Source organism: Pteropus medius, unplaced genomic scaffold (assembly GCF_902729225.1).
Source record: "Pteropus medius unplaced genomic scaffold, Ma_sr-lr_union100, whole genome shotgun sequence".
Classification (NCBI taxonomy): domain Eukaryota; kingdom Metazoa; phylum Chordata; class Mammalia; order Chiroptera; family Pteropodidae; genus Pteropus; species Pteropus medius.
Genome location: NW_024350927.1, coordinates 7,028,858 through 7,043,725, shown reverse-complemented (window position 1 = coordinate 7,043,725; position 14,868 = coordinate 7,028,858). Strand labels below are relative to the sequence as shown.

General features: G+C 39.1%; 1 protein-coding gene across 1 annotated transcript in view; it reads right to left on the bottom strand.

Annotated features, from left to right (window-relative positions):
• The window catches only part of RERE (arginine-glutamic acid dipeptide repeats), a 284,989-nt gene that overhangs the window by 80,928 nt on the left and 189,193 nt on the right, over positions 1-14,868 (bottom strand). Inside the window, 1 exon segment of the mRNA XM_039841989.1 lies at positions 1,652-1,750. Coding sequence (XP_039697923.1) covers positions 1,652-1,750 — 99 coding nt within the window.

The window sequence follows — 14,868 nt, the reverse complement described above, 5'->3', positions numbered from 1 at the left end:
GTCTGAACAATAACAAATGTTTAATGTTTCCATCTCGTTACTAACCATGTAAAGTTTAAAAATTTTTAATTTAAAAACAGCAGTCCCGACTTCATCCTAAGTCTGATAAACGTGGAGTCTGAAGGGTGCTTTATCACCGAACCTCCAAGGGCCATTCCGGTCCCTCCCTGCTGTCTCCTAGTTTTCCTCCATTCCTCTCAACCCTCGCCCACCCGCAAATCGAGCCATCCACGAACAAATTCTCTTGTTTGACCTGCAAGGTACGTGCACAATCTCGCTACTCATCACCACCACTGCTGCCACACTACTCAATCCCCAGTCGCCAGCTCGCACGACAGCCCACGGAGCCCGCTCTTCACTAAGCAGAGCGCGTCACGCCTCTGCTCGGAATATGCAGAGCGAGTAGCAAGGTGCTGAGCGCAGGTCCACAGGCCGCGCCCGATCCATCTGCCCCCCCCCCCCAAGGACCTTCCCACCTCAATAATGCTGGGCATGCTTTCTTCCACACATGGGGCCCAGAACTCTCTTCTCAGAAATCCAAAAGGCTCATCTCATTTCACTAAGGTCTCTGCTCAATGGTACTCACCAGGCTTCCTGAGCCCCCTTACAGAAGACACAGCACAGCTTCCCCCATCAAGGTTCATCCCCATGCCCCACTCCCAATTTCCTCAACACCTAGAAGCCCGCACCTGGGCCACCACCGACATACCCCGATCTACAAGTGATCGCCCTCTAAAAACATAAGCCTTGTCAGGAGGGACCTTGTGTGCCTCTTGATATGGCTCCTGGCACATAATAAGCACTCAATAAATGTTGCCGAAAAAACGGGATCACAAAAGCACATAAAATGTCTAAAGTTTCTTAGCATATTTTAAAATGTAGGTGAGGAACTTAAACAATCAATACGTGTTTCAGTGCCAGCCTTCACCCTGATTTCACTCACCTAAAGAGCAAATGCCAAGCAGTAACACTCATACTGACGACTGCATATGCAAAGAACAAGACACCTGCAAAGTCTTTTCCAGAAACACCTTTCAAAAGTCACAAGATGGGGATGCAGCTTCGGGAGAACTCTGCTGAGACAGGAATCCGTGAGTTTGCAAATCTGTATTTGTGGGCACATTTCGACCTTCCCACCTTCTTTAATGGGCCATAATAATAGAATGAATATGGGAGATCTGCTGTATTTATTTAATCAAATCTATGCTTCCTGTTTTTGACTAATATCTTTCAGCAGGCCAGGGATCTGCCAGGTCTCAAGATAAGAAAAAGTCACCAGCCCTATTCTAGGTTATGTATCAGCTAGTTTTAACAAGTGTGTGTCTCAAAATAGAGAGGTATCGAACACCAAAGACGAAGCAACCAACCAAAACTAAGTTTTTTTAAGAGTAACTACCAATTTCTTCTCTTTCCACGAAACCTGGGAAAACTTTTCCCGCCTCTTACGGAACCCTAAGCTTACTAGAATCAAGCCTTTCTTGATTACGAGGCTTAAAGGATCCTTCTGTGCCTGCTGGACGCCACGGCCCGTCTGTACACACGGCTGAGTCTCTGCGATGAGGCCCTCTGCCCCCAAGTGGCAGGCAGTCACATACTGAGAAGGAAACGCCTGATGACCTAGAGCACAGGGCGCACTCCCGTCAGAGCTCACCACTTCGTCCTCGGTCCAGCACTTTTCGATCAGCTTGGGCACCGGCTTCTTCACCAGGCGCTGCAGGGCTCTGCCAGCGTCATACCCGCTTTCGTGGAGCTGAAACAACAGCAGTTCTAGTTAGTTAACTGTACCAAATGACAGGACTGGGCGCAAATCGGTAGAAGGGAAGCCCTGCGGTTCCTCCCTCTGACAGGGGAATCGGTGAACGGGCGTTCAGACTCACGACCCTGCTATCCAACCGCCCTCCCAGTTCCAGCCGTTCCGGGGGAGGGAGACAGGTAAGGCAGAGAACATTCTGGCCATAATAGAAATAAGATTAAGAACGTCTGGCCTGGCACGTTCCATGCACTCAATATCTTTCATAATCCTATGAGGAAGGTATTCTCTCATTTAATCTAATGGGATAGGAACTACTGTCATTCCATTTTACAGATGAGGAAACTAAGGCATAGAAAGGTCAAATGAAGGTGCTCCCCACACTAAGCTAGTAGGCGATGGAGCCAAGACTCAACCCCTGTCAACGTGATCCCGACTTTTGTCCCATTTTCCTCGAAGGAGCCTGACGATATACTAGATTATGTTCTTTCCCTTAAGCATTTTTCTTTAAGTCTTTCAACTGTAGTAACTTCACTAAAAAAATTTCAAGTACCTAAAACAGAAGAGCTCTTTAAAGAAACTAATAATTCGCAACAGTATATTAACTTTTCAGTACACACAATGCAGATGCTAGTTTGTCTATATCTCCCTTCTAGGACCAGATTCACTCTCAGGAAAGCTAATGAACTTTTTTCACTCCATATCCTTTTCAACTCTGGTCAGTGCCTGGTCCCACAGACCTCACTGTATTTTGTAGACACTCCTGCCTTGGTTCCTGTGACCCTACCCATTCCTTGTTCCTGAGTCTCAACTTGTAGACAATGGGAAGAAGTAGCAGCTAGAAAGATCCTCTTGCTCAATCTACTTCCCTAAACTATGGCTAGCCCCTCAAAATTCTCACTAGAAATCTGCCTTTCCTTTACAGGTCTATTTCCCTGACACGAAAATCTGTTCTGGCTAAGACTTGTGTCTCCAGTGCCTAACATGGTGCATAGTACAAGGTGATGCAGCAGAAGACAGACCTGTTAAACGCACATATAAATACCCTCAACTAGTGTTCCCAGGTACACTCAACCCAAAACTAAATCTCCATTTATCTGAATCCATTCAGCCTCACGTCGCTGAGTGCCTAGCAAGTTCCAGGCCCTGTATCAGGCCCCAGGGATACGGGAGAGAACAGAAAACAAAACAGACAGAGCTGCCCTCACAGAGTGGACATTCTGATGTTTTCACCTGAGCGTCAACCCCTGGTCTGAACAACTCACCAGCATCTGCTGAACACTCGGTACAAATAAGGAACAAACCTTATTAAGTCATAGTTTTTATTTCTAGGAAACTTACAAACTAGTGGGAATATATTGTGGGGATACAACAGATACAAGATGACAAGATCAAGGAAACTGCAGTAATTACTGCCAGGCGTAGGCAAAGAGCTGCAGACGCATAAGGGGAGAGAGCCCCACGTTTCCTATCTTCAACAGAAGAGTCATAAGAAGGTCGGACAGACCGCCTTCCTAGCAACGGCTGTACCATCAGGGCTGGGCGTGTAGTAAGCCTGTGATAAATATTTGTTGGATGAAATAAATATTTGAAATATACGTAGCAAGTCTCTCTTCTAACTATTCAACTGCTATTAGAAGAGATATCACAAATACTTGTTTTCATTGCTCATACATCAAAACAATTACAAATTAAAATTTGCTAAGTATTCGTACAGCTTAGAGGACTCCAATTCATTTTAAATCCAGAGTGTCTAGGGAAGTCAAAGCTATGTGTTAATTACAACATATCAACTACCTTAAAACCAAGCACCTACAATGATCAATGCTGGATCCTGCTTTGGTGGTGGTACAGTGTGTTGGGGTGGGGGGACATGATGATATAAATGCTAGACATTAACATGTCTTTTAATGACAGTTAGCATTAGACTTTTAAAAATGAAATAGTATGTTATACTATACTGTACTAAATATGCTTGAAAACTGATCCAGCCTTCTTTCAAAAGTATAAAAAGATAAAAATAAAGTTGGATTTTCTTACTTTGCCTAATATCTAGAACAAGCAGATATTTGCCAAATTCTACAATATAATGAGGATCTATAATGAGAGCTTAACAACATGGATTGGAACTGAAGGAAAAACTGCATGCCTATCTAAGTTTTTTTTTAAGCACACATTTTAGTGATAATCTGAAGTCAATTCAAGTCGATCAAACTATAAATTCTTCATAAAAAGCTCATGGCGAACTAACAGCATTTTACGAGAGGTAATTATAGTACATGGGGTAATTACAAGGAGAGGAAATGAAAAAAAATGGCCTCTGGAGCCAGACTGTAGGTGCAATGCTAGCTCTACTGCTTACCTCGGTGTGTGATCTCAGCAAGCGACTCATCCTCTTTGGCCTCAATTTTGTCATCTTTAAAAATGGGTATAACACTAACATCTAGCTCTTAGGGCTATTGTGAGGATGACATTAGAAGATACATGCAAGTTGCTTAGAACTGTACCTGGCAAATTACTATGCTAAATGTGTGAGCTATTTATTTTTAAAAGGAAAGAAAAAAATAAAGGAAGCAGTCGCTACTTAATTTTCATCAAGTTTCTATATTTAGAGAGCAGACTTTTCAGACACAGAAAAAAACTGCTAAACCATAAACAAAAACCACTTATGTTTCCCATAATTACTCATGTTAATAATTTATGAAATTTGATTAAAACTGGCTCAGTACACAGAAAAAATTTTAAAAATTTAAATCTTATGGCTAATAGTAAATTACTCATGAAAATATGAAGCCCATTCCAAAAGTGAACAAGTGATTGAAGTTCAATCAAACATCATTAATCCCTATGACATTCCTGCCTTTTGGTGAACCAAGGAGAGTTCACATGATAGCTAGAAGAAATGTTTTGACTAACTTACTGAACTTGTTGTATTAGAGGCAGACTACAACCTGCAGGTCTCCCAGTCGAGTTTCTAGTGAGGTGCTTATTAGAGAAAGAGGCATTTCCCCCAAAACCCAGCACTCACACTTCCTTTACAAATCTTCACGTCAGGTCACACTTTCCCTTGATAAAGCTGTTGCAATTTATGTGGTAACCTGAGCTTCCTTCCGCTGCTCTGCTCTCTAAATAACAAATAACCCCGCTCTTTGACGCGATCTACTGTCTGTCTTATTAAAATATTCCTGTCCCTGACCTTTCCATAATATAAACTCAATAAATATTTAGAGTATCTACCTCTCCTATCTCTACATGAAGACACATTTGAAAAGTAAAAGGTATGGACTATTTACCAACAGTAACGAAATATTTACTGAACAAAGGACGTTACTGTACTGTCGTTCACACAAGCTAGGACGAAAGGTGTCCTAGTGTGCCCTCTTCCCAGGGAGCCAAAAAGAAGCTTTCTAAATAGTCATCTTCTTCTTCACGTTCTAAACATTTACTTCCACTTTCCAGGAATCTTGTCTGATTCTTAAAAAAAAAAAATCCTTAAAGAAATACTTTAATTACATTTTATTAAAGATATCTTTTTAACATACTTAAAGTGTTACAACCCCACATAGCTTCGCAAGAATGAAGACTATCTTTTGAGCACTTTGGGGAAATTATTGGAGTGCAAGATACCCTTCATTCCCTCCACAAATATTTACTGAGTGCTAAACAGTGCTAGACCCTATTCTAGGTGCTAGGGACAGCACAGTTGTGAGTGACAGAGGTAGCAGACATCAGAAATGTCCCGCTGAGAATGGTGTCTGTAACCTGTGAGAATCAGTTTACAGCACTGGTCTCGAATAATACAGCTATCTGAATGCCACATCCAAACTCCAGGGTCCTAAAAAGTTGGGTTCTACTTTCTTTGCTTGATGTGTCATGAGCAAGTAAGCACTGTCTTGAAAGGAATTTATTTTCTACATGAATGTAAAGATTTTCTTTTTTCAGACTGGGGGCAAAATAATGTTGGAGGAAGAGCTAAACTAAATATTTCAATTGTGTTCCTCATGCAACTTAGAGTTGGTAGTTTACCAAAATACTGGCCATCCTAAATCTCTAAAAATTGTCATTAAAAAGATTCCCCTCTAATATAACATTTAGCTCTGAAGAATTAGAAAATTTCATCTTCTGAAAAATATGGGTTTCAAATGTTAAACAACTGTCATGACCACACCGAAACATCTAGATAGGGAGGAAATTCAGTCCAGGCCTCCCAACACTTCTCAGGTAAGAGGCCCTTTAACACGGGTAAGATTCTCCACCATTTCCCTAGAGAAAATGGTTCAAAGAAACTGCAATGAAGGTGGGGTGGCGGTGGGGTAAGAACCCTCAAATGCCTTACAGCTTTACTTTACAGCCTTGGAAAAGCAATTAAAGATAAATAAACCTGTCTATCCATTCTGCAGCCAAGCCAGGCTGGTAAAATCTGGGATGAAATGCAGTGTTAATGTAGTGTATAGAGATTTGTATCATTTTGGAGCCGCTGGGAAAAGATCATTGCAAAAAACAGGGACCACGATATAGCATCTTGACTCCATCAGCTTCCAATCTTCGCAGGCTACTGGTGGGAGAAACATTTAGCTCTTAACATTATCCTCATCACCCTGCCAGCCACTAAAGCAGACGTCATTCAGCAGAAATGACTGTTTTGAACCACATTATCAAAGGGGCGCACGCGTGCGTGCGTGTGTGTTTAATCCAATGATCAGAGAAGCACAGACTTGAAAATCTGCCACTTGCACATGACTGAACTGCAAGGCTGCACTTCTACACAAGTAAAATCCACCTTCCCCTAAAGCGCAAGTAAAGATCTGAGGAATCTGCTAGAAAATGGAGATTCTTTACCAATCCACTAGCCTTTCAAAAGTCACTTTGTCACACAGAACTATCCCCGTCTCGCTGTTTTCCAGCAGTCTGTCGGCTGGTCCCTCTGGTCCCTCCACGGAAACCTCAGGTTGTGTGTTTCCCTTTGTGTTGGTTTGCTCATTGTGAATGAGCTAACAGGAAGTCTTCCACCCTCAGGTATCCAGCCCTGCTCTGCCGCGTCTTCGGGTGCCCATGAGACCCAGTGGGACATCCCGGACTCAGCAGAGGCCGCACCCCTGCAGTCTCGCTGCCTTCCATTCATTCGGCACAGAGTTACTGAGCACCTCCTTTCGCCAGACGCTGTGCCAGCCAGGAGGCCATGAGTGGACCAGCAGAGTGGACCTGGTAGGGGATTTTGGTGCTAGCAGCAGCAGCTTCTGAGTAACAAACTCCTGCTCTGGTGCCATGGTAACAACGCAACCACCACAGTGAACAACGCAACCACCACAGTGCACCACGCAGAGCCAAAGACACTGCCCTATGTAACTGGACCCATTCAGCCAGCTGCAGAGAAAGCTCTCAATGACCCCAGAGCCTCAGCGGCCCCTTCCCCATGAACGTCCAGTCAATGCCTTCTGTAGCCTAGTGGACGCAGCACAGCATCTGAGGCAGGAGACAGATTCTTATTAGCAGCTTTGTCACAGACCAGCTGGGCTGAGGCTCTCATCTGTCAAATGGACCTAACACCACCATCCTTCAGCTGTGTCAAAGGACAACGCAAAGCATTAAATGAGACACGATGTGACAAAAGACTCTGAAACGTCAAAAGGCTATAAACCGTTCAGTGGTATCACCATCGGGAGTTATATTTTAGGTACCTGGCTCTTACCTAAGAGCATTCGAAAGTGCCCACAGTGCTGGTAGCTACATTTCCCCCACTGTCTCGTCGCGGCCTCTGACCTCTCTGTGCTTAGCAGAAAGAAGGGATCATGCCACAAAAAGAAAAACACATTTCTGCATAATTGCCCACGTTAAATCTGCTACTCTCATTCTGCCTGACAAATCATTCCCTGCTTATTACTTTCTGTAATTTAATACATATAAGTGCTTTACTGGCAAGCTTCTTGAAAGAATAAATAATACTTAATGACTGCCTACAGTTTAATTAACTCATGATTGAACTTCTCATGGATTGCTATAAACATTAAATTATATCCTTCCTCAAAGCAACCATGATGAAAATCTTGTTTCAAGCTTTAACTCTCCTGCCTAAACAATTCTGAAATTTCAGCAGATCTGTATACTGGACAGAGAGGTGAGAGGATCAACCTTAATGCCTGGTTATAAAGTGTGTTATTTTATAGAGCAAGGACGAGGTCTTAATTTAAATAAGATTGAAAGTGTGCACGTGTCCGAACACCTCATTTATATTACAGCGATCATTACACATCTCTGGGTCTCAGGCAGTCTTATTAGCATAAACTGCGTATTACCACAAGGTTTCAAGTTTCTGCTCCGGCTTCTCATCCGAGCTGCCATTTTCTGTCTGTGTGATGTTGCAAATAAATTTTCCTTTTGGCATGGCTCAGCTGTCAGGCACCTCTGTTCTATAATGAACCCATGAATTACATCTCCCTGCTCTGACATCTCTGGTCTCACACATCAAAATATTGTTCTTCAATTGTAATTTATAACTTAATTTAAATGTCTCTTTTACTGTGACCTTTTAGATCAAATGGCACCGCATTTGGCAATTTCTACCACACCAAAGCATCCTTTTACAATGATGGCCATTACAATAACTGGAAGGAAGGCCTGAGGTAGACGCGTTCATACTAAATATTAAATAATACGGTCCATTAAGAACACTAGATCTCAAAGTCTTCTGCAAAATATACTGTTTATTTGCAAGAAACTGCCAAAATAACTTAGGAAAAAAGGTGGGATTTAGAAGATCTTGAAATTCTCTATACAGTTTTAATTATTTCAACCATTAACATAAACTGAGAAAGATCTCGTGAAAATTTTTCCAAGACAAAACTTAAAAATTTTTTCTCATAATGCATGATTCACAGATGTCAGTATATTTTCATTCACAACTCCATCACCAATAACCTAGTACCAAGCTCAAAATATGATCCATAATATACATTAAAACTAGAACTAAAATCAAAAGCATAATGTTTATTTTTGTTTGGCCACTGTCACTGCAAACTGAAGACGTGGAATCTGGCTGCTGAGAGTTGGAGTTAAAGGAAAGATCCGGTATATTTCAGAAGGAAATACACAGTTGTTGAACCAACACTCCAGCCAACACTGAAAACTACAGTGTTCAGGAATTACGCGAGCCGAGCCCCTGGAGTCACAAGGGAGAGAGGAGAGGGGACCAAAGTTTGCTGAGCACCGGATGTATGTTAGGTCATTGTGATTTCATCATTCCTCAAACCACTCTTTTGTGGCAAGAGTACTAAAAACCAAGAAACAAAACTGAAAAGTGCAGTACCTTGCTCAAGGCCATGTCCCTAAGTAACAGCAGAGCAGGGATTCTAACAGAAAGCCACGTTCTAGGAAGAAGGCTGAGGTTCAGTACCAGAGCAGCTTAAGACTGGCAATCTGGTGGCAAAGGTGGCTCAGAGACTTCAGCTGCAATGACACAGCAAGCACACTGTCTTTTCTTCACTAGGGGATAAGGGTGGGCAGAGGCAGGAGGAGAGAATCAGCAGCTCAGAGAAAATACACACGTGCGCGCGCATGCATAAAAAACACAAAGTGCTAATGAACACTGACTGGGGTGACATTTATTCTGTCTTGAAAAACCAAGATGATTTCACAGAGTAGGTTGTGAAAATCAACAATCAGTATAGTATGATTAACCTTGTCTATAATACTCAATGAAAGTAAAAGAAAAAGAAAAATCATGATGGAGGACCGAAGAAACACCAAAAGTTGTTAAAGACAGGTGAGAGGCTAAAGTTAAAGGTGATAAAAACAGCATCAAAATCCTGAATGCAGTTTTTAACAACTTATCACATAGAGAAAACTATTACAATAGTCAATGTAAGGAAATAGAAGAGAATAACAAAAAAAGGAAAAATAAGAGATCTCTACCAGAAGATTCAAGAAATAAAAGAGAAATTCAACCTAGACTAGAAATGCTGAACGACAAACATGAAAGCATATCATCTGACCAGGAAAAAATAAACAGAAGGTGGAAACAGACTGAAAAACCTGTATGAAAGAGACGAAAGGATGACAGATATCTTTGAAGAAGAATCCTGTGAGGAAGAACCTATAAATTCTAGGAAGGCAAGTGAAAGCAGCCCTGAAAGTACTGGGAAGAAATAAATCGCTAGGGGTGGATGGGATACTGATAAAATTATTTCAAGCCACAGAGACTGAATCTGTCAAAATCCTAACAATATGTCAACAAACATGGAAAACAAAACAATGGCCTACTGACTGGAAATGTTCAAAATCTATCCTAATTCTCAAGAAAGGAGATGGCAAGGAGTACAGTAACTACAGGACTATCCTGTCCTCAAGTTTAAATTATTATGTGTATAAATATAAGACAGCCGTGCTCATTAACCTGTTGGTGGTAACCCTACCTCATAAAACTATTATGAAGATTACATGAATTCATTCATAAAAAGCGCTGAAGCTTTTGCCTAACATATAAGCACTAAGATGAATAAATTCAATTTTTTTATTGTTATTAATACTGCTGTTAGTGACATCGGGCAGCTGACCAATGAAAATAACTGTGATAAATTTTAGGTCTTATGCCTGGTTCAAAATTCAGTCAAAAAGCTGATGGTGGGGCCAAAATGGCTTAGCAAAGGTAAATATAAAAAGGAAAATGAAGACCAAAGCACAAGAAAAAAAAAGAATGTGATGAGCACACATTCATAAAAGCTTATACCTACATTAAGAAGATGAGCTTTTAGGAAAACTGAGATAATTCCTTGCCTCTTTGTGCTGATCAGATCTGGGGAATGTTACTTTATTGTAGGTGCTACATTTTAAAAGATACACCAGACAAAGCTCAAAGGAGAAATAAAGGTTATACATAAAAATGGCTCATACTATGCCATGGGTGAAACTTAAAAATATTACCCTCAGTTAAAGAAGCCAGTCACAAAAGACCACTGTTGTATAATTCCAGTCATACGAAATGTTCAGAATAGGCAAAAGCCTATTCAGATGGAAGGTGAACCAGGTGGTTGCCTGCAGGTGGGGGATGGGAAGTGACTAATGAGTACAGATTTTGGGGGGGGGCTGATGAAAATATTCTAAGATTGATCGTGGTGCTATTTATACAAATCTGTGAATACACTAAAAGCCATTAAATTCTACACCTGAAAGGGGTGAAATATAAAGTACGTGAATTATATATCAGTAAAGCTATCATATAAAAAAGAGCAACCTGAGGTGGTTCACCCGGGAAAGCAAAGCGGGGGTCACAGCTGGGAAGAGCTGCATCGATAGCGTAACGAATAAGAACTTAGAGAAAAGACATTTCCGTGAAAATGATCAAAAATGGAATCTCTGCTGCAAATAAGTAATGAAAGTGCCATCACCAGAAGCTGTTAATATAAGTGGCCTTTTACCTGCCCACCTACCCTTTAGAAATTGTCATGTTTAGGGGAAAGAACAGAGTGCAACATAAAGTTCAACAGATCATCTAAAAAAGGAACAAAATATTAAAGCATTAAGTTCAAAAAGTCTTCTTCATCCAAATGAGACAAAAAAGAATATACCATGTATTCTGTGTTAAAAGTGTTGTTGTCTGGGACTTCTGAACAGAAGTCAATTCATGAAGTTCTCAGCCCAAAGGGAGCCATGTTGGTAAATTTCTAAAAACAACAATTTTCAAAACAAAAATTGAAAATGTTTCTGATTGGTCAAAGTACAATAAATAAAAACTCAAATTTATATATTATTATGCTGCTAATCAGATACTGTCTTGATTATATCAGGAAACCTCAACTGTGTGGTCTCTTCCAGCATCCTCACTTATGCTATAATGAACATATAACATGCAGCAGACTCCATCCAATATCCTGTTATAACATAAATAAAACGAGATGTTTGTCAAGACTGATTTATATAAGGTACTCTTCTGAAATTTACTGAATTTCCATGAAAAGAAATCATATAGCATATCGACTTTTCCCATTACTCTTTTCAACAACAAATCAAAACCTTGAGAGAAAAAAACCCATCATCCTACAACCAGTGAATCGTGACTAATCTGAAGGGAAGAAGAATGTAAGTCAGGGGTGCGGTGCGGAATGAATGTCGGAGACTCCTGATCACAGGCTTTAGACAAACTGTAATACCAGGGCCTCCTGGCAACGCCTTACACAGAGGCTGGGAATTACTTGACGTTCATTAAAGTCTTAAACACTGCAAAGCTAATCCAGGGCCAGATGCTTTAGTAAAGTCCGTTTATGATTAACAAATAGAAAATCTCCAATAGAAATGCTACAGACAATTTTTTAGAATAAAAGGGAATAAGATGGAAATTCATCCTTAGTGTAGGCTTATCTGTATACTCTGCTGTGGCAACTTTACACCACCAAGTTCTGGGTGATCAAATGTGATTTGGACTTGAACCTGATTTATTCATTCATTCAATCGTTCAATGATTATTTAGTGCCTCTCTACCATATATCAGGCATTGAACTATGGCTCAGCAAAGATGATTAATATTCAATGGTTAACAAACAGTGATATTTCTAGATCAGAGATAAAAAACTAACCATGAAGCTATTGGAAGCCTTGAATCTTTTGTTGAAGGAGATGTGGATATGCATAAATAAATAAGGAAACAAACACATACTCTCCTGAATATGCAAAAAGCTTAATCCAAATGTCTACCAGCAATCCATATTTCAGAAAATAAAGCTGTCCAAGCAGAGGTGAAATCTTTGCTGCATAATTATAAATTTTACTCATATATAAGTGAGTATATATTCAATGTTACTGAGAGAAGGTAAACATGAAACTGCTACTAAGTTTCTGAGAAAAAGAAGTCAAAATAATTTGAATTGTATCAGGAAATGGGAAAGATACCTGAGCACAAAGAATAAAATCCAATATCAATTTAATAAAAATAAGTTAGCACGGTATTTTCTAGAAAACCTTAGTCTCAAACTATAGGGCTCTGCTGTAGTTTCTAAGCATAAAAAGAAAGGTCTATTTTGCAAAAGGCCAAATAAATGCAAGCATTTAAAGATGGCTGAATTAATCTCATTAGCACAATACAGGCCATCTATGTCTCATACAGCTAAGTGTCCATAGGAGCCTAATAAAACTGCATACAAAGACACGTACTAGAATAGTATATATGGAAACATTTCTAGGACCTTCCAGAGGGAGCAGCATTGCTTTGTCATATTCTAACATAATATTATTTAACATAACATAAAATTATCAATAAAACGGTTTTGTTTATAGGTGTTTACAATTTACAATAGTAAAATATAATAAAACATATCTTTGCTGACATACATTAAGACGTACACCCTTGTCACTAAGAACACCCTCCTCTTTCAGCAAGAGACCAACACATTTATTACATCGTCTTCCTCTACATCAGTACAAAACTGTTTCTACGTAAGTAAAAAGATGAATACATTTTAATACAAATGAACGAAGAACAACTGTGTACCTAACTATTCTATAAGTTCGCCACTAGACCAAAAGTAATAAGTCACGTGGCCATGAAAATAAGATATTTTCATATTAACCACTTCCATGTTCTCCAATGAGGGCTCTGCTATTAAGAATATATACATGTAAATTTTAGGATTATTTGTTATAGTTCTCTGGTATTTTGTACTGTATACTTGAAATCAATAAAATAAAACAAAAAAGAATGTATACATGTTCCTCAAGTTTTATATAACCTGAGAAACATCTGCATTAAATTAAAATGGACTAGACACTCAGAACAAAAGGTTGAGCTTGCCAGACAGGATAAAAAAGCAAGAAACAATGAAAGAACTAAAGTACACGAGAGATATACTTAAAAAGAAAAAGCAAAATGCTAAGAAAGAAGCTGAAAGAAGCTATATAGCACACAGACAGCAAGCATAAGAAAGCTATGTATTACTATCAGACAAAACTGAGTTTAAGACAGAGTATTACTGGACACAAAGATGGTCACCAAAAAGGTAAAAGGATCAAATACACGGAGAAAGATATATTATACATGTTCATGCTCCTAGTGATACAACATTCAAACATATGAAGCAAAAACTAACAGAACCATAAAGAAAAAATAACCAAATCCATGATCATAGTTGAAGTAACTGATGATACAACTAGACAAAAGTCAGTAGGACACAATCTGAGTACTATGAATCATATTAAAGAAAATGACAATTATAGAACAGTATACCTAATAACTGCAGAATATAAGTTCGTTACAAGTGCACATGGAACATTCACTAAGATAAATCACATGCTGAGCCAAGAAATAAGTGTCAATAGATTTCAAAAGACTGAAATCTTACCGGGTACTCTCTGACCACAGCAGAACTAAATTAGAAATCAATAATATTCAGAGAGAGAGTGGGGGGGAAGGAGGAGGAGGGAGGGAGAAGGGGAGGGAAATCTCAAGTCTCTGGTAATTAAGCAATTTAATTCTAAATAATACATGGGCAAAAGAAGAAATCACCAAAAAAAAAAAAATTAATATTTTGAAAAGAATGACAATGAAAGAACAATAAATCAAAATTTTGATAAAATTGGTTATCTAGGATCCCATTTGAGGAAGCAAGAAGAAAATGACCAAATTAACCCAAAATAAACAGAGAAGAAATAATAAAAATAAGATTGGAGATCAATGGACTAGAAGACAAATAGAGAAAATCAATGAAACCAAATGCTACCTGAAAAGATCAATAATTTTGATAAACCTCTATTTAGACTGATTAAGAGGAAACAAATTAACAATATTAGGAATAAAAGAAAGATCAACATTACAGACCCTATAAATATTAAAAAGATAATATAGATATAATTTGAAATTTTTACTAATAAATTTGATCATCTAGATAAAATGCACAAAACATTGAAAAGACACAGACCAACACATTACCAAACTGACACATGAATATAAAATTTGAATAGGCTTATGTCTATGTGTAATTTTAAACTTTCCATAAAAAAAAATTTAGTCCCAGATAGCTTTACTGTGACCTATCGAACATTTAAAAAAGAAAAAATAGCAATCCTTTACAAACCCTTTAAGAAAAGAGAGTAAGAGGAAATATTTCTCACTAATTTTTTGAAGTCAATTATTACTT